The sequence below is a fragment of the Pollicipes pollicipes genome, unplaced genomic scaffold (genome assembly GCF_011947565.3).
Source record: "Pollicipes pollicipes isolate AB1234 unplaced genomic scaffold, Ppol_2.1 Scaffold_2555;HRSCAF=2994_pilon_pilon_pilon, whole genome shotgun sequence".
Classification (NCBI taxonomy): Eukaryota; Metazoa; Arthropoda; class Thecostraca; order Pollicipedomorpha; family Pollicipedidae; genus Pollicipes; species Pollicipes pollicipes.
The window spans coordinates 9,431,581-9,457,566 of NW_023596136.1; the positions used below are offsets into that span (position 1 = coordinate 9,431,581).

General features: G+C 51.8%; 2 protein-coding genes across 2 annotated transcripts in view; both read right to left on the bottom strand.

Annotated features, from left to right (window-relative positions):
- LOC119108422 (RNA helicase aquarius) overlaps window positions 1-4,303 on the bottom strand; it is a 30,440-nt gene extending 26,137 nt beyond the window's left edge. The window contains exons 1-4 of the mRNA XM_037231996.1: window positions 4,252-4,303; window positions 2,098-2,197; window positions 1,595-1,701; window positions 941-1,097 (exon numbers count right to left, since the gene is read on the bottom strand). Coding sequence (XP_037087891.1) covers window positions 941-1,097; window positions 1,595-1,701; window positions 2,098-2,169 — 336 coding nt within the window. The 5' untranslated portion in view covers window positions 2,170-2,197; window positions 4,252-4,303. The remainder of the gene's footprint in view (window positions 1-940; window positions 1,098-1,594; window positions 1,702-2,097; window positions 2,198-4,251) is intronic.
- An 8,541-nt stretch (window positions 4,304-12,844) lies between these two features.
- On the bottom strand, window positions 12,845-20,464 carry LOC119108433 (transmembrane channel-like protein 7). Its single transcript, XM_037232008.1, is given in 6 exon segments — window positions 12,845-14,972; window positions 14,974-15,171; window positions 15,424-15,521; window positions 16,050-16,199; window positions 17,872-18,066; window positions 20,120-20,464. Coding segments are annotated over 6 exon segments (2,484 nt in total). The 5' UTR covers window positions 20,172-20,464; the 3' UTR covers window positions 12,845-13,181.
- Between the last annotated feature and the right edge of the window lie 5,522 nt (window positions 20,465-25,986).

Below are 25,986 nucleotides of genomic sequence, written 5' to 3' on the forward strand. Positions count from 1 at the left end.
GCAGCTCCCAGCCTCGCCTTCTGTCAGCAGCCCCCTGCCTCACCCTCTGTCTGCAGCTCCCAGCCTCGCCCTCTGTCTGCAGCCCCCTGCCTCACCCTCCGTCTGCAGCTCCCAGCCTCGCCCTCTGTCTGCAGCTCCCAGCCTCACCCTCCGTATGCAGCTCCCTGCCTCACCCTCCGTCTGCAGCTCCCAGCCTCACCCTCCGTATGCAGCTCCCAGCCTCGCCCTATGTCTGCAGCCCCCAGCCTCGCCCTCCGTCTGTCTGTCTGCAGCCCCCAGCCTCGCCCCATGTCTGCAGCCCCCAGCCTCGCCCTCTGTCCGCAGCTCCCAGCCTCGCCCTCTGTCTGCAGCTCCCAGCCTCACCCTCCGTCTGCAGCTCCCTGCCTCACCCTCCGTCTGCAGCTCCCAGCCTCGCCCTCCGTCTGCAGCTCCCTGCCTCACCCTCCGTCTGCAGCTCCCAGCCTCGCCCTCCGTCTGCAGCCCCCAGCCTCGCCCTATGTCTGCAGCCCCCAGCCTCGCCCTATGTCTGCAGCTCCCAGCCTCGCCCTCCGTCTGCAGCTCCCTGCCTCCCCCTCCGTCTGCAGCTCCCAGCCTCGCCCTCCGTCTGCAGCCCCCAGCCTCGCCCTATGTCTGCAGCCCCCAGCCTCGCCCTATGTCTGCAGCCCCCAGCCTCGCCCTCTGTCTGCAGCCCCCAGCCTCGCCATCCGTCTGCAGCTCCCTGCCTCACCCTCCGTCTGCAGCTCCCTGCCTCACCCTCCGTCTGCAGTTCCCAGCCTCGCCCTCTGTCTGCAGCTCCCTGCCTCGCCCTCCGTCTGCAGTTCCCAGCCTCGCCCTCTGTCTGCAGCTCCCAGCCTCACCCTCCGTCTGCAGCTCCCTGCCTCACCCTCCGTCTGCAGCTCCCTGCCTCACCCTCCGTCAGCTGCGCGGCACATTCACTCACGTGCCAGGCGGGGACGCGCTCGCGGACCTTCTCGTTGACGGTGACCACGATCGACATGAGGTGAGCGTGCGTGGCCAGGCGCGGCTGGTAGTTGGGCCACAGGTAGTTCTCCAAGTACTGCGAGAACTCGAGCAGCATGACACGGCGTACGGCGAAACTGCGGGCAGCCATGACACAGATCAGAGGTGTATCAGCTCCAATGGGGCCGAACACCGTGGAACACTGCGGCGACGACGTTTCCTATTTTCTTTATATGAAAGCAGTCGCGATGATTTCTTTCTCGAAATCCGATGACAGAAATAAACTGGGCTCAGGCCGACGGCAAATACCGCTAGTCGCCAGCCAGCAGTATACTGCTTACTTGACGGCACATTCCCGCATAGTACACAGGGTGGAAATAACATGGGTTTAAACTGTCGGACACCAGCTGAGAACCGGTAACGTAAGCTAAAAACACATGAACTAAAAACGCATGTGCACAAGACAAAGGAAAATGATAAGACAGATAAATGGATGGAAGTAAGCATACCATGGAATAAGTAAGAGAAAGTGAGAGATCCAGGACAAGACAGTAAAAAACAAAACAAAACAAAAACCAAACCAAACCAAACAACACAAAACAAGAGAAGGACACAGACAGCAGGCATTACTCACTTTGAGCCAATGAGCTCCTGCTGGTAGATTTCTTCAATGATAGCTGGGTTGAATGGAGCCTGCTGATCCACGCTGATAATGTATGGGGACCAGTATTGATTGGCCAGCTGTGAAAGTTATTGATGTATCTTCAGGTCCCATCCTGCACCAATGAACTCAAGAAATGGGTTCAGCTACAGCAACAGAGGAGTAAGCCAAACTAATATTTTAGGACAATTCTCAAAAGAAACTGGCATGAAGTCTGGAAGCCAACAATGGCCAGAGAGGTTCAACCAAACATACTGAGCATCTACACCTGTCACACCTGGTGATGCCAAACATGTTTGACATCATCAGCAGAACCTGCTGACCACTTGCAATCAAGCATACACAGAGTTGTGAAATGAAGCTACCCATGCAAGGCAGAGTGTGATGTGGACGTGGCATTTGAACACATATTGGCACAAGCTGTAGCCACAGAGGAGGCTGCTTCAAAAGTTGTGTGTTCCTTGTGTGGTACTAACCTGTGTGACACGGTCTGCATTGATCTGCTGCACTGTGGGTGCCGCCCCTTTGCTCCTGCCAGTGTCTTTCATGATGGCTCTTGTTGAACTTCACTCAGGCCTGGAAATGATGTAGATGCATGACAAAATAAATAAGTTCATGTGAAATGCGTGGTTTGAAGCATGCATCTGAATATGATAAAAAAATAGCAGAATTAAAGAGAAATAAGGCCTGATGCTATGAGCTAACATGCCCTGATGCTATGGGCTAACATTGTAAAAATAGTTCCACGATTCTCCTATACTGAACTGGAACAAGCTGTTAGCAAAAATGAGAGCCCTCTATGATGACTGCCCTTCTCACACATGGGGCAAGTTTGGAGTTAATTAGTGCACTGGTAAGTTGTTGATGTTGCCATTGGTACTTAAAAACACACTCTACTGCTGAGACTTTATGGAACTTCCTGCTGCCTCTCACCCTGGCAGGCAGGGCACATATAGTGAGGAATCAAACACCATAAGCACTGCTAAATCCACATGCTATTCATTGGAGTTGTTGATAGTGGCATCAATATGACCATCAATCTAATGGGTCAATAAGACTACCGATTGTCTCATAAAAAAATATGAAAAGCAGAGGCAATCTATACATGTTCTGCCCATATATTCTGAAGAAATATTGTCTTTTAGGTATGATACACTTTCAAAAAAAGGGTTTACAGGTCAGTTGCCAAGCAACACATTAGTGACCACTGAGACACCTTCTTAATTAATGAGTATGCAAGCCACATGCTTTTGTCACAAAATATGTATTAGGCTGCAAATATGCGGATATCAAATGAAATGCATGTGTCAGTCAGAAATGTCTGGGCTTGTGCAACTGTGAAGAGAACCTATATCTCAGTCACAGGTATTAATGTTGCTCCAGGCATATCTTGTATGACAGGTGGGCACTTAACATTTATTTTGATAGGATCCTGTCATGTAGCAGTTGCACATGCATGTTAGATACACATGTTGTGAAATATCAGCATCTTATGATAAAAGGGTGATTTATCTGAGAGATGAGCAGCCTCAATACTATTATTCCCTTAGACTTTCATGCACACTTGCAATCTTAATCAGCAATGCAGTAAATACTGCTCTGTCAGCCCAGTGTGTTACGTGACCTCAGGATACCTTGTAATTATATTAACTGATCTTCACTAACTTAACATCTGCCAGAGGCCTGAATCTTGATCATGTTTGGGATAGTCTCTAAGCAGCTAACCACCTGAGTTCATTCTGCTGAGTTCATGAAACTTCATATACCAGGAGACTGGTATATTCAAGTTTATCATTACACCGTGATTATATTGAGCCCCCAACAGAATATGGTTCCTTACACCAGAAGACAAGACTTGTCACAATACCAAACAGATCATTGTGACTGAAACATGTTATACAATACATGAACATGTCCTGTGTAGCAGCAATAGCACAGTAACAATTTCAATAACAGGATGCATACATAATAAATTTGACCACTCAGAGCTTGGCAAATGGTTGGCACCAATCTCAGTACATAACAAGCCATGTGTGATAATGCAAAGGTATGTCAGACAAACCCCAAAAATCTCTCCCCTAGAAACAATGTAAAAACTGATCATTTTTGTATGACCTGAAATGCTAGAAGTGAGCATAAGGTACAGTGCACAAATGTCATGTAGGTACCCAGCATAGCTGATTAATTTTAGTTCCAGATGGATAGATTGAGAATGGACACACTCTGAAAAGCATGCAATTTTATGGTCTAGCCTGGAAATGCATAAGTGTGTGAAACAAACCAAAAACAATATGATAGAATACAAAAATAAAAATACCCAACCTCTCATAAAATTCAATACATCTGTATCAAGCATTATTGGGTGTGTGTGTACAAATTCATCTTAATTTATCACAAAGAGACATCTTTTCAACCTGAATTCCTTAAATCAAATGTTTGAGCCCAGAACCACGGGTAAAACAGCATTCAGTAACACTCTACACTCCGACCATACCATATCAGGCACCGCTCATTTGATTATCACTTTTATACCATTCACAGAACCCAATTTCGTCCCTCATACAGTACAAAAAATCCTCTTCACCATTCATCCAATTATTACAGGGCTAATCCGAGTTGCCGCGTCTCACCCCCGCTCGGCGACACATCGCCCTCCGAAACACATTAGTGGAGCGATTCGCGTGCACGGAAATGTTGAACGTTTACTCGTTAATCAGATTGACACATCTGCGCCAAAATAGCCCAGAAAATAAAAGATATAGTGCAGCTAAATTTAATGCAACGCGGTGATTGCCCGTCCCCCCTCGTTAACATGCCAACTGATAATCAAAAACTTGCACGAGTATTCGAATCCAGGATCAGCCAAATTTGTTTTCAGCCAAAACTGAAACTTTGCTTTTAGTCGGCGTTTGTGTCACCATGGGCGGATCCAAGATTACATCAAGGGGGGGATGCACTCAACATTGTGGGGCCCCCTGGAGTGTGTGGCCCCCTCGAGAAAATATCCTTGAATTTCGGTCATTACATTTTAAGACAAGTTTTCTGTAGCATATATACACGTGTATATATATATATATATATATATATATATATATATATATATATATATATATCCATATTAAGGCACGTATATATGCACGTATGTAATTACCTATTTATCTATTTCATAAATACGGAAACCCATCTTACTGTGCACGGCCTTATAAAGTTAGGTATGCTACGCATGCATACACATAGAATTCACTCACTTTCTGCAGATCATTTTAAATGCTGTGATTTTGAGGCTAAGTTTTCGGGACAACAGGCAAACTAAACTTGAGATAACTGTTAACAACCATCAAAACCAAGCATTAACTTGATTTCTAGCTTATGTTTTTTACAGCTAGCCGGTTGGGCGATGCCATCAATTGATGGCTGATGACTAGTACAGAATTTTTGCTCTGTTATAAAGGAGTACAACATATCCTAGCGCTCGAAATATGCTAAGAACATAATGCATTAGTGTAATAAGTGTCACACCTTCAATAGCTAATGAAAATGATACATAGGACGTCGGCGGCATATAACTTACGTTCGGCAATTGCACGTAAAAATTCATCGGTGCATGTTCGACCCCTGCTCCGAGGCGAAAGTACCAAGGCCAATAGGGACGAAACCTGAGCGATCATGGGTGCCACAGGAAGTCAAGAAAGTGACTTCCGTTATCAAGTATAGGGTCCGCAGAGCAAGCAAAAAGAACCCAAGCCAACGTAGGGGCCCACGAACGACCGGTAGTGCCCCGGCAGGCTGTTATATAAGGCCCCGGGCAGAACACAGAGACTTCCGAGCCAAGGGGAATTATCCAAGACCATGAATTCATACCCCTGTCCGGTCAAGAGTGCGTGAGCAGGTAAACAACACGAGCCTTGATAGGAGTGAGGAGTCCTCCGCAAATGAGTCCAAAGGGGGAGAGATATCGATCAAAGTAGATGACCCCTCGTAGTGTCTGTGTATCGCTGCAATGAAATGGACATTGGATGGGATAAATCGGCTTCAAGCACCGCAGGATCACCCCGTTGTGGCCAAGAGCTAATGGAGAAGCAGAACGTTTCACGAGAACGCTATCAAAAGCTGTGAAAGCTGCTGTCGTCGAGCAACGCCCGATCAAGCAGGAAATGAACAAGTTTCTACGAAACTACCGACCAACACCGCACACCACTACTCAGAAGAGCTGACACCTCGGTTCTGCCCAGCGCCATAAGAAGGGACCGGAATCCAAGGCACCATGGTCACCGCATCACGTGGATGTCACTAGGTGACGAGAAACGCGTCGCTATTAAAAAAATGCCCGCACCTCCGTGGACAGGGCGCTGATCGCTCCGAAGAAGAGGACGAAGAACAGGCGATGGATGACATCCTCGAGACCATGCGGCGCCACACCCCTACTTTCCGCGCCGCTACTGCGGCGTCCCACGCCACGACCTCGTCCCCGGCGCCAGTGTGTTCCCCGACCATGCGTCACCGCGCGCGGCGCCAGACCGAGTGGATGAAGGACTATGTGTAAGCTATCATCTGAAGAAGGGGAGGGAGGTAGTGTCTATGTCTCGTTGCAATGAAAATCATTCACATTCCCCTGTGTTGTCATACCCTCCCGGGATACCATATGAAACAAACCCCTATTGACCTTGGAATGATAAACAACTTCCCCACCGACCGTTACCACGCGTTTTATTGCTCGCACCGAGCCAGACAATACGCGAGCTGATCCAGCTCCATAAACGCCACACCCCTGAGCATGGAGCGTCTCCGTGCCCTACCTTATAAAAGCCCTAGCAACAGTACAAGGCCTTTCGAGCAAGTAGGAAGAGCTCGAGACATAAATGAAGGGCCCGCGAGCAACTGAGTGTACCCTGGCACATGGGTCGTGGAAAAAAGCGTACAGAGCCTTTCGGGCGAACGGGGAGAATTCGCGGAGAAAAACCTGATCGATCGTCAGCGCTCAGGCATGGAGGCAGATAGCATCCCAACAGCACATTAGGCCCTACGAGAAAATGCGGAGATATCAAGGGCAATGCGGAAAGCTCCTTGGCGATCAGATTGTCCCGGCAAGTTGGACATATGCGGCCAGGAAACCAACAGCACAATGGCTCTAGACAGCGTGATGAGCTCCAAAATTTTCCCCCAGCGACACTTCCTCAATCAGCAAAAAATTATCTCGGTATGCTTATGAACTCATTACTTTTACTAGCAACTGTTTTTGGTCGTCTGGATGCCCAAAGGCTTCCAACTTTGTTGTCTTTGTTGTAAAAAAACTGCGTCCGTCCGGCCTCTTATGGCCCCTTCGGAGCCCTTAGGTCCCCTCGGCATGGTCCATGGGGCATGGTCCTGTGCCTCCCTTCCACCCCCCCCCCCCCCCTCTGAATCCGCCACCGGCTCGAGCAGCTTAACAGATGGGGTCCACAACGAACATAGGGCCATCTATTCCAAAAATAAATACTCACGACACCATGTGTAGGGCTCTGAGCGATCGAGTGCGCCCGAATAGGTTAGCATAAAGGGGCCCGATCAGCAGCGTAGGGTCCTTCATTCAAATAGGAACTGCCCAAGACCCAATGTAGGGGGCCCCCGAATATTCAAGTGTGCCCGAGCAGGTTAACAGATAAGCTCCCCAAAAAGAGCGCATGGCACTCCTTTCAAATAAGAAGTATTCAAGACCCAATGCAGAGGACCCCCCCCCCCCCCCCCCCCCCCCGATTGATCCAGTGCATCAGAGCCGGTTCACACATAGGGCCGGCGTCAGGAGCGCAGGGCCCTCCATTCAAAAAGGAAGTATCCCAAACCCAATGAAGAGCGCCTCTGAATGGTCGAGTGTGCCCGAGCAGATTAACAAATAGGGCTCCCAACAAGAGCGTAAGACCCTCCATTCGAATGGAGCGCACCGACGATCTTATGTGAATGACCCCAGAATGACAGAATGTGCTCGAGCAGCTTATCAGAAGGGCCCGAGAAGAACGTAGGGCCCTCCATTCAAATCAGAAGTACCCAAAACCCAGAGCAGAGGGCTCCCGAAAGATGGAGTATAACCAAGCAGATTATCAGGTGGCCCAGACAGGAGTGTAGAGCCCTAAATACAAACGCCAGGATCCAATAAGTAGGGCCCCCGGACAATTCAGTGTGGCCGAAGCGGCGAACATATGGGGCCTCCGCCAGGCACGTACGACCCTCAATTCAGATATAAAGTGTCCAAGACACTATGTGGAAAGCCCCCGGATATTCGAGTGTGTCCGAGCAGGTTAACAGACGGGGTCCCGGCGTACGGCCTTCTGTTCAAATATGAAATATCCATAACACGATGTAGAGGGCCCAAATAATCGAATGCGCCAGAGCAGGTTACCAGATAGGGTCCCCGAAAAGCGCGGAGGGCCCTCCATTCAAAAAGTATGTACCCAAAAACCACATGTAGAGGTCCCCACGATTGAATCGGCCCGAGCATCTTATCAGAAGAGGCCCCGACAGGGGCGTAAGGTCCTCCATTCAAATAAGAATTATCCAAAGCCCGATGCCGAGGGCCGCCGAAAGATGGAGTGTACCCGAACAGGTTATCGGATGGCCCCGATAGAAGCAGAGGGCCCTTATTTCAAACACTGAGAACCAATGTGCAGGGCCCCGAGCAATCCAGTGTGGCCGAGGAGCGAACAGAGAGGCCCTGACAAGTGCGTGGGACCCATTCAAATAGCACGTGCCCTAGGCCCAATGTAGAGGACCCCCGAACGCTATCAGATAGCCCCTCCCCCCCTAAAAAGCGTAGAATCCCCATTAAGAAAAGACCCAGTGTGAAGGGTTCCCGAACGACTGTTGTGCCCAAGCAGGCTATCAGATGGGCCTCCGACAAGAGTGCAGAGCCATAAATTGGAACTGCCCTAGACCAATGAAGAGGGCCCGTGAGCATATCGCAAGTGTGTCGGTAGGTTAACTGAGACCCACGTAAATGGCCCCTGGGCAACAGAGAATACCCCGGCAGGTTAAGATATGGGACCCCAGCTATAGCTCACACAGCCTTTCTGGCGAATGGAAAGAACACACGGAAGGGCCCGTGGTTGACGAGTGTCCCGGCACGCTGGCAGGAAGGGCCTCAACAACAGCGCAGAGTCCCTCGAGCAAATGCAGAGAAATGAAGGGCCACGTGGAATGCCCCTTGACTATTGAAATGACCACGCAAGTGGGCATATGGGTCTCCCAGTGACAGCATCGGCCCGAAGACAGTGAAATGAGGCTTGAAGTTTCCAGTTCCCAATTTTTCCAATCAATGAATTCTTTTTTGACTTATCATAGGCCCTTCACTTTCGCTTACAATTGTTCTCGGTCGTCTGGAAGTTCAGAGATATCTAGTTTTTTGCGTTTTGTATTAAAAAACTGCATGGGCCCCTTGGGAGACAATGGGCCCATTCGGGACCAAGGGGGGGGGCATGGTCCCGTGCCCCCCCCCCCCTCTGGAACCGCCCCTGTGTGTCACAAGTCACCAAACGTCAGTGACAAAATATGTTTACAATGCATAAACTTATATGCGGATCAAATGGAATGATACAAAGTACTAAGCATGAATAACGGTATTATTGCCAAAACGAATTCTCCCTGTTAAGCCTGTGTGGAGCGATCTATGTCATTAACCGTTGGTGATCGGAATCGACCACCTCAGCAATAAGTGCCGTGTTTGATACAGAGTCGCATCGACGTTGTGTTATGGGCCCATGCGCTGAGCCGGAGTCAGATTCGGCTCCGCTGGAACAGTATCAAGCCGAGTGCGGATGGCATCTCGCCACCTTTGCACGATCCTGCGTACCTACGAGGGCCTGCTTGAGACACATTTGTGTCCCCAATGGTTACTCCAGGGTTTGTTAAATTCCAGCCAGTGGCGAATGGGGTGACCAATCTTTGCAAAACAGGCAGTATCCCACCAATTTCGATCCTATCTGTCGCTATCTGACCTTAACCTGCTGCCACCAGCGTGTCCAGGTGACCCTTCGCCCTGCGGACAGATCTACGTCATTCATACCTGGCTCGCCGTCGCCTGAACTTTCTTTTTAGGATATACATTTCAATTTGCACGTCAAGCCATCACTGTAATTGAGATGACGTCATGTTGTGTCCAGGCGGCAGTCAACGGCAGACATGGCGTTATGACAGGTTCAAACGGCCGTGGGGGGAACTGATCTGCCGCCACCAAGGTACTACGCTGAAATCAACCTCGAATTATCATTATCAGTGAAAACGCTACAGTATGCTTACCAGTGCGGTCGGTTCAGTTTCGCCAGCGGCGGGTGGCGAACGTCACAGGAAAGCGTCTTCCTCGCTCCAGCTGGTCAACCGATTATGCCCAGCTGACTCCTCAGCATGTGACCCACAAAGCGTTGTCTTATTTATTTACGAGCATCTTGTATTTCTTCGCCACCAAGTTCCGTCACAATGTTTCCCGTTGGGCCTAGTTGGGTTGGTTTGATGTTGCGCCTGGGTCGGCCGCTGCTTTTCATATCCCATTTCAAGGACGCACAAAATGCTCGTTGGCGGTACGAAGTGTCATCGCGCGACGGAAGTTTCGATTACGTTCGCGACAAGCATAGGAGGAAGGGAGCCCAGAACCAGACACGTATGATTAATATGAAATACTCATAGCTCTAAGGATTAAGCAGTATGCTGCTGCTACTGCTACTGCTTTTGAGCGTATCACAGCTGTGAGATGTTACCGAGATGTTACTGAGCGTCTCACAGCTATAAGGTGTTACCGAGATGTTACTGAGCGTATTGCAGCTGTCAGATGTTACCGAAATGTTATTGAGCGTCCACAGCTATAAGGTGTTACCGAGATGTTACTGAGTGTCTCACAGTTGTGAAATGTTACCGAGATGTTACTGAGCGTCTCACAGCTGTAAGATGTTACCGAGATGTTGCTGAGCGATCGGAGCTGTGAGATGTTACCGAGATGTTACATAGCATATCACAGCTGTGATGTAAACGAGATGCTACCGAGCGTGACACAGCTGTGAGATGTTGCCGAGATGTTACTGAGCGTATCACAGCTGTGAGATGTTACCGAGATGCTACCGAGCGTGACACAGCTGTGACATGTTACCGAGCTGTTGCCGAGCGTCTCACAGTTGTGAGATGTTACCGAGATGTTACCGAGCGTGACACAGCTGCGAGATGCTACCGAACTGTTACCGAGCGTGACACAGCTGTGAGATGTCACCGAACCGTTACCGAGCGTCTCACAGTTGTGAGATGTTACCGAGATGTTACCGAGCGTGACACAGCTGTGAGATGTTGCCGAGATGTTACTGAGCGTATCACAGCTGTGAGATGTTACCGAGATGTTACCGAGCGTGACACAGCTGCGAGATGTTACCGAACCGTTACCGAGCGTCTCACAGTTGTGAGATGTTACCGAGATGTTACCGAGCGTGACACAGCTGCGAGATGTTACCGAACTGTTACCGAGCGTGACACAGCTGTGAGATGTCACCGAACCGTTACCGAGCGTCTCACAGTTGTGAGATGTTACCGAGATGTTACCGAGCGTGACACAGCTGTGAGATGTTACCGAGCTGTTGCCGAGCGTCTCACAGCTGCGAGATGTTACCGAGCTGTTACCGAGCGTGACACAGCTGTGATGTCACCGAACCGTTACCGAGCGTCTCACAGTTGTGAGATGTTACCGAGATGTTACCGAGCGTGACACAGCTGCGAGATGTTACCGAACTGTTACCGAGCGTCTCACAGTTGTGAGATGTTACCGAGATGCTACCGAGCGTGACACAGCTGTGATGTCACCGAACCGTTACCGAGCTTCTCACAGTTGTGAGATGTTACCGAGCTGTTACCGAGCGTGACACAGCTGTGAGATGTCACCGAACCGTTACCGAGCGTCTCACAGTTGTGAGATGTTACCGAGATGTTACCGAGCGTGACACAGCTGCGAGATGTTACCGAACTGTTACCGAGCGTCTCACAACTGTCATCGGCGTCGTGACCAGCCGGTTGCATTAATTCAGCTAATATCTGACAAATACAAATGAACAGCAGTTGGTCTCCCTATGCAATGGGGCCTAAGATCGAGTACGTGCAATCACTCGGTTGCCATTACCTGAGTGTCAGTACGACCGAAACGAGATCAAGGAGTGGCCGACTACGCATCTGATCATGACATTTTCAACCTTCAGTGTAAAACTTTACCGATTTTCACAGCCGTTCCCATCGCAGAATGCTTTTCAGCGCTCCGGTGCTCTGATACATCCGGGCGTTGGTCATACGCGCAGCGTATATTCGACGCCCACCGTTCACACACAGCTGTTCATGTCTCCACTTTTTACTACAGTAAATGCCACCAAGGAATGCATTTGCAGCAGTACAATGGCACGCTTTCCGGGATCGAAAACTAGCGCGGTGACTCGAAAGCTTCGGTCCTGCACATCACCACCAGGTTGCAGCACCTCTCACCAGTGCCAACGCAACTCCACCTCGCGCCTTTGAAAGACATGAGCGGCAGGCGAATCGAATGCGTCAAGGTCAGGCGCCTTTCAACTGAGTAAATATGGTGACACACGATGAGTGGAAGCTTGGCACAATACGTAGGTACGTAAAAATATGGTAGAAACGTCAACACTGACGCCTTTGAAAACCTTGCGCTGGCCTAACACGCCCGTGTTCACTCAGCAAATGTACACCTTAATGGAATTCACGGATGTGGAAATAGCTATCATACTTGGGTGGTCTTGCATACGCAAACTTAGACTAGGTGCAGTTGAACCATAAATAGTGACTCAAGTTTAACTCATACCATAACACAAATAGACGGCGTGGCTTGGGCATTGCGTCACAGCGCTCGCGTAACAATACGTCTGAGACCACGTAGGTACGGAATCGAGCCACACCGATATAAATACTTGATGCTTAACAGTACACGTAAGCAAATCAGCCGCCCCGTCCTACGCAGGGCACTCACGTGACAACGCAATACGTAAAATTCAACAAATCATCACATCGAAGACTAGACACGCGGCTGCGCTCGGGAGGAGACGCAAACCTGCGATTTACGCTGCCGCTGGGCGTGTCACACCTCCGCTGCTCGGGCCGCGTGGCGGCGTGCTCCGTGTCGCGCCCGCGTCCTGAGCCCCGCGCTATACACTCGCCCCACCGTCGGCGAGCGAGGCTGCAGCGAGCGGCTGGTGCGTCGCCACCGTCTCACCGCCGAAGGGTGGAGCCGGGAGCCACAACTCCTGGCGTGTCACCACCGTCTCACTGTCGGAGGGTGGAGCCGGGAGCTACAACTCCTGGTGTCACCACCGTCTCACTGTCGGAGGGTGGAGCCGGGAGCTACAACTCCTGGTGTCACCACCGTCTCACTGTCGGAGGGTGGAGCCGGGAGCTACAACTCCTGGTGTGTCACCACCGTCCCATTGTCGGAGGGTGGAGTCGAGAGCCACAACTCCTGGTGTGTCGCCACCGTCTCACTGTCGGAGGGCGGAGTCGAGAGCCACAACTCCTGGTGTGCCGCCACCGTCTCACTGTCGGAGAGCGGAGTCAAGAGCTACAACTCCTGGTGTGTCACCACCGTCTCGCTGCCGGCGCCAGATGACCGGGCACCCATCTCGGCGAAATGGACACCCTCCATCAGACGCTCGCCAATGACGTTGCGCCGCCTCTCGGTAAGCCGGTGCCGAGTCAGCGACGTCAGCTCGTTCAGCTTGCTCAGCAGGAACTGCTTGTCATGGCCCTCCAACACCAGCTGCTCCTTTAGCACCTCGATCATGTGCTTGTTGGCCGCGGCGATGGCCGAGTAGTAGTACATGGCCAGCAGCAGAGCCACCACCAGCGGCACGGCGAACCCAGCCGAGCCGAAGAAGTGAATGAAGGTGCGCAACCAGCCGGGCAGCGCGTTCACTGTGTCCTGGATCTCCATCCACATCGTATGGAGGCCTCGGAATGGGCCGCATGAGCGCGACGGCTGGACCTCGGCCATCGAGAAGATGATGATGGTCAGCGCCGCGAAGAAGGAGAACAGCGACACAAGCATGTAGAAGGCCGACGAGCGGATGGTGTGCAGCGACAGCTTCGGTGGCTCGCAGATGCGTGTACAGGTGAAACGCTTGAGGTAGAAGTAGAGGAAACAGATGAGCGCGGCGATGCCGGGAAGCAGCGGCGAGTAGAAGACACCCAGCCAGCACAGCGCCTGGTTGTAGACGACGTCCAGCACGTGGCGCGGAATCTCGAACTCCTGCAGGAAGATTTTGCGCATCCACGGCACCTGGAAGTGGTCGATCACCACCTTCAGCGGGAAGTAGACGAACAGGTTTAAGCCGGCGATGCAGGCGAAGTCGGTCAGCATCAGCTTGTAGCAGGTCTGGCCGATGATGGTCTCCCAGCAGGCGTTGGCGCGGCAGCCCGGCAGGAAACACTCGAAGCCTGTCAGTTGGCCTTCGCACTGGGCCTTGTACTTAACGAAAAACGAGTACATGAGCACGGCGATGGAGGCGACGCGCAAGAACACGGTGCGCACCAGCGTCAGGATGACGTTCACCTGCGCCGTGTAGCGCTCCAGCGTCACGATGTGGTACATGAAGAGCGTGACCACAATGTTCATCACGGACACGGTCATGGCTGGTAAGTACTGGTAAATGGTCAGCAGCGTCGACCGGTTCTCGCCGCTGGCCTCCATCTCGACGTGCAACAGCGAGTACTGCACCACGTAGAAGATGATGACGCCGCAGATGATGAGGATGACGGTGACGATGATGTTGGTGACGGTGCGGACCACGTACAGCTGAATGACGTCCATCTGGCTACGGTTGCGCCGCTCCGCCTCGTACTGGTCCGTCTCCAGGTAGCCCTTCAGCTCGTTGTACACCGCCATCTGCTTGTACTCGCGGGCGCTCACGTTGTCGATGCAGAAGTCCCAGGCGCTGAAGATCACGTTACAGTACTGATAGAACTTGCCCCGCGACAGGATGGCGTCCTGGAAGCCGTGCGCCGTGTGGATGACCACGAACGCCAGACAGAGCAGCAGACAGCTGATGGACACGAGCACGTACGCCAGCGGTAGGTTGTAGTACAGCCCTGACGTGGCGCCAATCAGCACCACGTTCTCGTAGTAGCCGTAGAAGAGCGGCGTTAGCTCCATGTAGCCGGTGCCCTGCAGGAAGTCCATGAAGCCCTTGGTGACGCCGCCCCAGCTGTTGTTGTGCACGTACTCGGTGTAGTTCTGGTTGCAGCAGGCAGTGACCGTACTGTTGTCGGTGAGGTCGCAGTGCAGGGGCTCCGTCCGCTTCAGCAGCAGGTTTGGCAGCACCACGAACGACAGCATGGCCGCGAACAACCGCAATGTTCATGTACATCACCTTCTTGATGTAGCGGAAATAGGACAGCACGCCCGTGCCGAAGTTGCCCTCGATGAGGCGGAGAGAGTCGTGCCACAGCTCGAACGCGAAGATGTCCACCATAGCGTCCTTAAAGTGTGACCAGAACTTCTGCCGATGCAAATGAAACCGCTGCATGCCCTGTACTCGGAAGGCCGAAGAGGTCTGGAACAAAGACGAATAGCACGGCGATACCCACTGTGAAACATAAAATAGTAGTCGGATACTCGATTGGTACCTGTTTACACACGTCCGCACCAGTGCGGCGGTTTGATCACTGCCGCTGGCGGCCGTACGCTCAGATACGTGACGTGACGACTTCAGCACATCACTCGATGTTTTTCCAGCCGCACGTGTATTTTGTTACTGGCAGTTCCATGAACAAATTTACAAATGCTGTGTTCCGATTGTACGTACAAGGAGCTTGTTCTTGCGTTCCCTCTTCTTCTCCATCGGAATCGGCATAGCCTTGATGGCCTGAATCTGGTCCCAGACCTGCTGTTCGTCAGGAATGTCTGCGGCAGACCACACGGCCGGCCGTCAGCGGCCAGCATGCCGCGTGGCCACGCTCGGCCAGACCAGCCGCCACCCGCCGGCGACCGCCCGCGTAGCCGACGCCGCGCCCAGCACACAGCCCCGGTGGGCCCAAACAACACACCGGACGCCGTCTGACGTCACAGGCAGACGCTGCACCAGTCGGGACCGATCTCAGCCAGCGGTGGCATGGTCCAGCAATTACGGGCGACCACGAAGCACTTCTCGTAGTCAACGATATCTTCAGGCTGTGTTCGATATCATACGTACGATAACTACATGCAGCATATGCAATATATGATGCATGTACGATATCAAACTGTGTGGCACAGGTTAAATGCACCGTACAGCAATATGTGATAAGAGCGAGGGGTACACAGCTGCAGAGAGCTCCTGTCATAACCTACCGTCTTATCAACCAAGCATTCTGCCGTGAAGCAGCGTGTTTTTATGACGCGCCATAAAACCCCGCCGCACAGATCTTGAGGCCCGCTCAGGTGTGCACTGACCCGCCGCGGCCGCGGCGTCGGCACGCGCATACCTTGGTCGGGCAAGCATCTCATCGTCGGCGTCAGCCTGCACCTGGCTGGGCCGCAGGGTCAGCGTTGAGCGTCGCTTGCCGAGAGTGCGGGTCATCTGGCCGCGACTCATGGTGACACCTGTCAGCCGGGGCACAAACCCGTCAGCCGGGGCACACACTGGTCAGCCGGGGCACACACCCGTCAGCCGGGGCACACACCCGTCAGCCGGGGCACACACCCGTCAGCCGGGGCACACACCCGTCAGCTGGGGCACACACCGGTCAGCCGGGGAACACACCCGTCAGCTGGGGGCACACACCCGTCAGCCGGGGCACACACCCGTCAGCTGGGGAACACACTGGTCAGCCGGGGCACACACCCGACAGCCGGGGCACACACCCGTCAGCCGGGGCACACACCCGTCAGCCGGGGCACACACCCGTCAGCTGGGGCACACACCCGTCAGCCGGGGAACACACCGGTCAGCCGGGGCACACACCCGTCAGCCGGGGCACACACCCGTCAGCCGGGGCACACACCCGTCAGCTGGGGCACACACCCGTCAGCCGGGGAACACACCCGTCAGCTGGGGCACACACCCGTCAGCCGGGGCACACACCCGTCAGCTGGGGAACACACTGGTCAGCCGGGGCACACACCCGTCAGCCGGGGCACACACCCGTCAGCTGGGGCACACACCCGTCAGCCGGGGCACACACCCGTCAGCCGGGGAACACACAGGTCAGCCGGGGCACACACCGGTCAGCCGGGACACACACCCGTCAGCCGGGGCACACACCAGTCAGCTGGGTGGCGGTTCCACCGCCGTCACTTCACCGCTGTCGGGGCTAATCTGGCCGGAGCGTATTTCCCCCGCCATCAGATGACTGTCGATTATCACTCAACGTAATCATCTGTGACTCCCACCAACAAGAACTCGCGATAAGATATCATCGAACGAGCATTACCGTCCCCACCCGGAATCAGATAGAAGTCGCAGGGCCTTCTTCACAGGTGATATCCCGGGGTAACCCTGCGCCAAAACAACCGGCCAAATCAGGGCCCCATGCCGGCGTTCGAGCTGGGTGCTGCGGCCCGCATTTCATAGTCGCGTCAAAGAAATTACAGGACAAACAGGCGGACGGAACTGTGCCGGGTCCTGCAGAGGTACCGGCCGGCCAGCGAGCATGGCCGGGGCGGGCAGCGTTAGCTCTGGCGGGCGTCGGTGGGCCGGCGGGCCGTCTAAACCCACCCCACGGATGAGTTTACAGGAGTAACTTGATCCCGGCTCAGCCGAATCGCGGTCGTCGAAAAACAGAGCTCTATCACAACAGGAAATTTAAAGAACCAACTAGAATAAAGTTAAGAAATACTAGGCACATGAGTACGGGAAAGACAAAAAGGAAAAATCAACTGCGCATAAACCGAAGCCACACGACACATTGCAACATGGAAACCATGAGGTACAGACAGGTAAACATATTCACAAAAGATGACCAAATGAACAAGCCAGGTAAAAAAAAGCAGAAGGTTGGTGGGAACATATCAGTGTTCGCATTCACGGAGTATTCCTCGTAACTGTGACACATGAATCGTGGCATGGGTGTAAGCCTCCCTCGAAGACGCATTCTTCGTAATTTCAACAACAGCCCTCGTGCCTTGTCGCATGTCCAGTTGGCATGCGGCGTGAGCGGCGCCAGTTGTGCCGATTGTGGCACGGCGTGAGCGGCGACAGCTGTGCCGATTGTGGCACGGCGTGAGCGGCGCCAGTTGTGCCGATTATGGCACGGCGTGAGCGGCGCCAGCTCACCGTCGACTGTGTGCAGCAGCTGGCGGCTGGGCAGGATGTGCAGCAGCTGGGCCTGGGAGGACGAGGCGCCGCCCGACAGCGAGTCGTCCGCCTCCAGGCCCGCCTGCGACGACGGGAAGTGCTCCTGGTAGAACTCGCCGCGCGCCTCCTCCCACGTGGAGGGCTGCGGCCGTGACCGGCGCGCCATCCCCAATGCTGTCGGCACCGAACGCCGCGTCAACGGAGCACTGGGCCTTGTTTACGGACATGCGCCTTGATCGAAGGCCGTCTCGCGCCGTCCTCGCAAGAACTGTTTCCCATTAGCTGGCTGCCTGGTGCCCCTGGCACAACAAAGCCGACCCTCAGCAACATCGCAGTCGTTCGAAAAAACAACGAAATTGTGTATCTAACAGGTCATAATAGGCCTGGTGAGCATCTAAGGGGGTATTTTAGTGCAGCAACAGCAGGGGTGAGACTTTTCACAAAAGATCAAAGGGTGGAGGAGGTATGGGAACTTATGGCATGGTTGCCCATGGTAATTGACCATTGGGGGGAGGGGAATGATGTTGCAATGGGTGAGAACATGACTAAACAATCAACAACTAAACAAATTGCATACAAATGCTTTGAAATCATGACAGCATAACTTTGTAGTATATGTGCTAGCTTTCTTTTAGTCTCTGGGGCACTGATTGTGCTTGTTCGGCAATAGAAAACATGTCTAAAAAAATTCTGGTTTCTGAATACCACTGTTTCAGGAACACTGCACAGCAATTCATGGCTGGCATGGGTGGTGGTAGACAAATCTGCCGACTGTGTGTGGCGTGGGTGATACTGTTATATCAACAGGGCCCTACACTATAAAAACACACACAACTGTGTGATGATGTATTCCAAATTAAATGAAGAATAAACCTGTGAATTTTAAGTTTATTCATGAGATGGTTTTGGAAAATGTTGCACATAAAGCTGAAATATTCCCATTTTGGGGCAATTAATGTTTAACTTGACCCACTGGGGTCAATACCTGGCCCAGTAACATCTCATTCCTCATTGCAAGGACCAATGCAATGCCATTTTTTATTTGAGACCCTTTTTAAGGTTGAAAATGGCAGGAGGCACCAGCCCATTTTCAGCATGGAGATCAAATAGATCCCAAATGGTTTGTGTTATGAAAATGTTGAATCAGGGTGAGGGTTAAACATGATATCATGAGTACTTGAAAGAACACCATCTCATGGATTAACATACATCATGAGTCCCACTGTCTCGACAATGACAGAGTTAGGGAGAAACTGGTTACACAGAGCAACTATAGTTGGAATTCCTTTGCTCCAACATGGCAGCCAGCTGCAAAAGGTGAACAAATGATCTAAGTAAAGGTTGTGGGTCATATATTGGTGTATCACACCAGCACCATTTTCAAAATTGGCATGCTGAGTGTGCCAGTAACAATGGGAGTCACTTTGCAATGCTCAGGAAGAAGACTAGACCGACCAGACTGATTAAAATTCATGTTCTATTTCAGGAAATGTGCTCACATGATACCCACCTCTTGTAGGGTCTGTTTGCCTGTCATCACACAAATGTTAATAATGTTTAGGACAGCCTGAATCCTATGGCATTTGGAAAGCTTCAAACAGCTTAGCCTATTCCAATAGAAAATTTGCCACCTTTACACATTAAAGCCCCAAGGTCATTAAGTGCCCTTTTCAAGAACATCTACCTTTAAAGTAAAAAAAAAAACAAGTAAAGAATTTCATTGTTTGACCAAACTCTTACCCATAAAGATCTTATCAGCAATTTTACACTTGGCACACTGGTGTGCAAACTGTTGACCATGACAAATTACCTTCACCAGTCATTTTTCTTGAGACATTGACTCTATCAGCTGAAAGTGGTGGTACTCATACACCAAACTCTGCACACTCAGATTTAAGGTGTACCTACTTTAACCTTTTTGCTGTAATACTGCTGCCACCACAACATGTTTAGTGCAAAGGTTTTTAGATCATGGTATGGGTGGCCGATTTCTCCAAAAATGAAATTGGTTCAAACTGTCTGGAAGCATGAGGGTGTACCTTAGTTATTGAGCCAACTTTTCCCTGGAATGAGCTTGTGCATGACAACTGGATATATTTTGCAGCATAGAAATCGTATCCTGAAAAATTAAACCAATGATGCTGGGTGGCAGAACACAAAAATAGGTGGTGTATTCAAAACCCAAATTATCTCTTGGTAAATACACACTGTAACCTTTCACACTCACATGTTTGTTTAACCAGTGTTGGCAGCCACCTGCAATGGAAAGGACAAAACATGTGAAAAGACACTGCAGCTCCTCTGGGGTGAAAGCAAATCTCTGTATCCAGCAAGTCTTTGTGCTAAGAACCTCAGTTATGTCCCAGTTTTGGGAAACACTGAGAACCATGGTCTCCCTAAAATGTGACCATGGTAGCAGCCAATTTGTGGCCAAAGTCTAACTTGTATGTTCAATGTCTGATGCCAACAAAATGGACATCATCTGATATAAAATAGCAAGTTTGCTAATTGCTGTGATTATGAGTGCAAAGAATGCATACATTGCCAAGATATTCATGGATAACCTTTAAAAAAAACCGAGGAGCCGAGGGCACAGTCGTGACCATACTTGTGGCCAAACTCTAACTTTCAAACAACTCCATAGAATTGAACGAAAGTGACACCAGTGGAGTTGTCTGCACACTAGTATCAATCGAGGATATTTTCGGGTCAATAAAGCAAGACGTGTTATTTATAGCTACTTTAAGTTTAGGCACCTGTGGCCAAAGTCAACTCCTAAACATGCCGTCTGATTGACATGAATTAGACACCATTCGATGGGAAATCTCCAAACACATTATCGTGGAAAATTTGGGTGTAAACTATGCACTGCTTGCAGAAATATTCACGGGCAGCCGCAGAGTCTCCCCCGCCCACGGCCCGAAGGTGCGAACCGCCAGTAATTGCAAGTACCGCACAATTTTGCTGGTAGACGCGAAAAAGCAGGATCTAACGGAAAACGAGGCGAATCTAGCGATATGTGAACAATTGGGATATTGCGTGAGATTCTGGTGCAATGAGGAGTAAAGAATATAGTGATTTGCACACCTTACGTAGGCATATCTGGGAACGGAATTGCGAAATACATGACATGACTATAATTATGACTACGCTGAGATGCGCACCCACGACTTTATGAAGTGAGGGGGAGCTCGGTATAAGCATCACCATGGGTGTAGAAACAGGGAGGGGGGCAGTGGGCCATTCCCAGTCCCCACTCTTCAAGGTGTGTGTGGAGGGGGGGGGGGAGGGGGCAGCAGTGTTAATTGCCCGCCCCCCAGTTTTCAGGTTAAGGTTGTGTTTAGATTACTTTTTTTTCTTTTTTATAAATTTGGTCCGAATCCTTTGAATGGATGGATTTCTGGGATCAGCGCTCACGCTAAGCAGTGCTTGTGTGAGCCCTGACCCCCACCATCCGATCGCGCAGTTCCAGGCAACGGCAGAATTTAGTTGCGAAAGCTTTACGTGCCGCAATGCTCGGCACGGTCCGTCCTGCCCTCTGACGTCAACTGACTTTTAGCGCGACCGCTGCCACCGGCCGCGGGCCATACCTGCCAAGGGCAAATAGCGAGCGCCCTAAAGCGACTCGAACTCATCCCGCCACAGATGGGTGGGTCGGAATGCAGGCGCTCTAACCAACTGAGCCACCGGGACGGACTAAACCGAGAGCCACCGGGACGGACTACGTTTGCACCACATTTAAATAAATGTATATATGCCGATTTACCTAGTTCAGCAGCCATCTTCCTCAAGATGCGTCACATTTTTCGATTACTTATTGGCCGTCGCTTAGCGCCACAGCCGTACGCCGACGCTACGCGGCCTATGGAGACTGCTTTTTGTTGTTGTTTATTGGAGTTTAGGGGCGTGCCGACTGCGGTGGTCATTTGGCACCCATAACGAGTTTTTTTTTTACCTATCTAATGAGCAGCATAAATGGTTCCAAAGTTGATGTGTTTGAGAAATAAAACGATTTGTTGAGCTCCAAAAAATTGTGAGTCATCTCGCGCCCAATACGTAGTCTGCGGAGCACCACCTCTTCTTGCCTAACTTTGTGAGAACATGATAACTACTGACCCAGCTTGGGTTTCGTTGCTCTGAGCTTATCTTCGTTTGCCCCATCCCAATAACGCTGCCATTAGTTCTGTAGAAAGGTGTTTTTTATTGCAGGGTAATAATCTGTAGCAGGGATGGAAACAGAGCGTACACATGGAGCCAGCGCTGCTCGCCTTGCAGCCGCGCCAGCCACCTCGTTGCCCGCGATTCCAACGTGACTAGGAACCCAACACAGCATGACTTTCTTTCCGGCCTGATCCAATTGAGTCAATCGTATTAAAATGTCCTGTATAAGGGGACATGATGGATACAAAAACTTCAAACTCAGATCACTGCTCAGAGAGTCCGTCAAAATGAGATGTAAAGGTTCGTCGCCGACTTCAATAAAACATAGTACCTTAGTGATCGCTATGAGCTGCAATGTGAAAACCGAAGCGTTTGGGGGCAATTAAAACGACCGGGTGACGCTACCGCTCACAAACGCACAGCCTACACCATCAGGAGTTTTAGAGCCGTCTGTGTAAGTGTGTGTGTAGCCCTCATATAACGCTATACGCTCAAGCGCTCTGGACCTCATTATATCTGGCAGCGAGACACTTTTTCATTTCAGTCAGAGATGTGTCTGTGAAGGGTGAGATCAAATGCCTGGGAGGAGTGCACAAGTGACCTGATCGCTTGACCTTTCGAATGGGAATTTCGTTTTCCCGCAGTAAGGCTTGTATCCGAGAGCCAAAGGTCACAACATGCGCCCGAGGTGAATTGCGAACAAACGGGACAGCAGGCCGCGCAAAGACTGCGTGATATGCGGGATGTCACGGGAACTGTCGCAGCTGAAGTGCGTAACGCACGCCGAGCATCTTCCTCCTCGCTGACAGCGGCGGCTCGTGTGATTCTGCCAAGAGGCTTCGGGTTGGAGATGTACGGAACGCCCCTGTGATGGCACGTATAGCAGTGTGATGGATGGTGTCAATGATGCGTTTGGTGGATTCACACGCGCTGTCATAAATAAAACATGCATAGTTCAGTTTAGAGCGTATGATGGCCCGATACAGCAGCAAAAGCGTGCTCCGACCTCCGCCATACGATGTGCGCGAAGCACATTTTAATACGTTCAAAGATTTAAAACAGCGTTCACGTAGCGTCTTAAGATGTGCCTTATATGTAAGTTGGCGGTCAAAGAATACCCCAAGGTATTTAGCCACAGGCTCAGTTGGAATGCATTGCTCACACAGGCGGATAGACAGGTCACCGCATTGCCGGCTACGGCAAAAATGCATGCCTACAGTCTTGCTACTTGAAAACCTGAACCCGTTCATGGTATCCCACTTCTCAACACGGTCCACAGCCAACTGGAGTTGGCGCTCCATCGATGGTGCTCTTGCTGCGCTGGTCCAAATGGTAAAATCATCAACAAAAAGGGCACGACCTGCAGACTGCGGCAGCCCAATCTCGATGTCGTTAATCATAGCGGCAAACAAGGCTACGCTGAGAACGCTGCCTAGGGGCACACCGCTAGCTTGAACATGCCTCTCAGAGAGGGCATTTCCAACACGGACACGGAAAGAACGGTCAACTAGAAATTTTTGAAGAAAGGTGCCCATATTGCCGCGTATACCATACTTGTGTAGCTTGAGAAGGATGCCTGGACGCCATGTGGTGGCATAGGCGCCCTCTATGTCAAAGAATACTGCACCTATGTGTCGGCTTGCTTTAAATCCCATACGAATCGCAGTGTCAAGAACTAAAAGATTGTCCACTGTGCTGCGATTCTTTCTAAAACCACACTGGGCGTTTGTAAAATCGCCGTGATGTTCTAAAAACCAAGTTAAACGGACATTAACCATCTTTTCCATCAACTTAGAGAGCGATGAAGTGAGAGAAGTAGGTCTATAGTGTAAAGGATCCAGTCCACTTTTACCCGGTTTCAAAATAGGAACGACTATAGCTTCTCGCCAAGAGGCTGGAAGGTCCCCACTGGCCCAAACAGCATTAAATACCGCTAAAAGAGCACGAAGCACGCAAGGCGGCAAATGCTTGAGCATGTCGTTGTGAACAGTGGCCGGACCTTCTGACACGCTGCGAAGCTTGGAAATCGCCCATTCCAACTCGACCAGGGTGAATGGACCATTATAGGAGTGCAGCTCACTCGTTGAAAAATCCACTGCGGATTGCTCACATTGCGCCCGGTGCCGCACAAACTGTGGGTTAGTGTTGCCACCTTCGCTGCGGTAGGCCAGCGCCCGGGCAATTTCGTTCTCAACTTCCAACGGGCGCGTCACGGCCTGTCCGTTCACACATGGTACCGGAAGAGCCATGGATGTAAAGTGCCCAGATATACGCTTAATTCGAGACCAAACCTGCGATGTTGGCGTGAACCGGTTCAGCGTACTCACATAAGCATGCCAGGAAGCACGCTTCGCCTCCCTTACGGTGCGCCGAGCAAAAGCTCTCACCTTCTTAAAAGCTATGAAGTTTTCTATACTGCTCCTGGCGTCAAAAGCCCGAAATGCACGTTTACGCGCCCGGATGGCGCTCCGACACTCCTCCGTCCACCACGGAACAGGAGTACGTCGGGGAACGCCAGACGTGCGTGGGATACAACTGTTGGCACATTCTAAAAGTCTGTGGGTAAAATCTTCAGTAGAGGGCACAGTCCTCACAGCCTCAGTTACGAACGATTCGTCGAGCCGAGTCTCAAATTCGCACCAGTCCGCTTTCTTAAAATTCCAGCGTTGTGGTCTAACACTCAGCGCTCCACCTCTCTTAAACCGGACCCACACTGGGAAGTGGTCACTTCCCATTGGGTCATCTCCGACACTCCACTCGAGGTGTTGGACGAGCTGGGGACTGGAGAGGCTTAAGTCTAGCGCTGACGCCTGACCGGACGGCATTGTAAAATGCTTACGAGTTCCTGTGTTTAAAATACATAGCGAAGCACCGTGGATGAGATTCTCACACAGCCTCCCACGAGCACTGCTGACGTCACACCCCCATGCGGTGTGATGCGCATTAAAATCGCCTAGAAGAAGAAGTGGTGAAGGCAGTTCAGCCAGCAGACATCTAAGGTGCGCCAACGGAAAAGCGATGCCTAGTGGAAGGTAAAGTGAGCAAACAATGATGTGACGATGGTTGAAATAAGGCCGCACGGCCACAGCCTGAAGTGTGGACCGCAAGCCTAACCTCCTCGCTGGCACGCCATGGAAAACTACCAGGAGGACGCCACCGTGAGCAATGCTCTCCGTCAACACGTCGTTGCGAAACATCGCATATCCTTTCAAAGAGCAGAACTGCTCAGACGCTAGCTTGGTCTCCTGCAGCGCCACGGCTGCAGGAGATACCCTGCTGACGACAGCCTGGAGATCGAGGGCGTTCGCCCTTTCTCCTCTACAGTTCCACTGTAAAAACGCCTGTAAAAGAGCGCATTAAAAAAGCGGTAAGACGTGAAAAGCTAAAACAATTCCCGGCTTAAAGAAACTCGGCTGCGCCAGCTGTATGTCCAGACGCCTCAGGCCGAGAGATTCGGCTTAACTCCGGGGGGCCGTGCCCCACCCTAGGACGAATCCTTGGGCTACCTCCGTCAGATGGAGAGGGGGCCGGCTGGGCACGCTTTACGACAGCGTACCCAGCCTGGGGTGGAGGCGGGGGGGGGGGGGGGGATCGGTGGGCCTCTACCGGGGTTCGAGGCACCAGCGGGGGCCTCCACCGGCTTTCGTGGCGATGGAGTGCTGTTTCGGGACGGGCTCTTTGTCTACCCCGGACAGGCGGCTTGCCGCCTTAGCGCGCTCCAGTTCGGCCAAGGGCGCTCGCTTGGCCTCGCGGGCGCGCCTGTCAGCTTCCTGACGTTCCAGCGTCTCTGCCACACGCTCACAGGCACTGGCAAGAGGTGTCTGTGGCAAAGGGACTGATTGGGTAGCAGACGAAGGCAAGGCCGGCGGCGCGCGGGGACTCCGACCACGCCGAGCCGTCGTCCAACCGTCGCCCGTTGGTGATTCGGCGCGC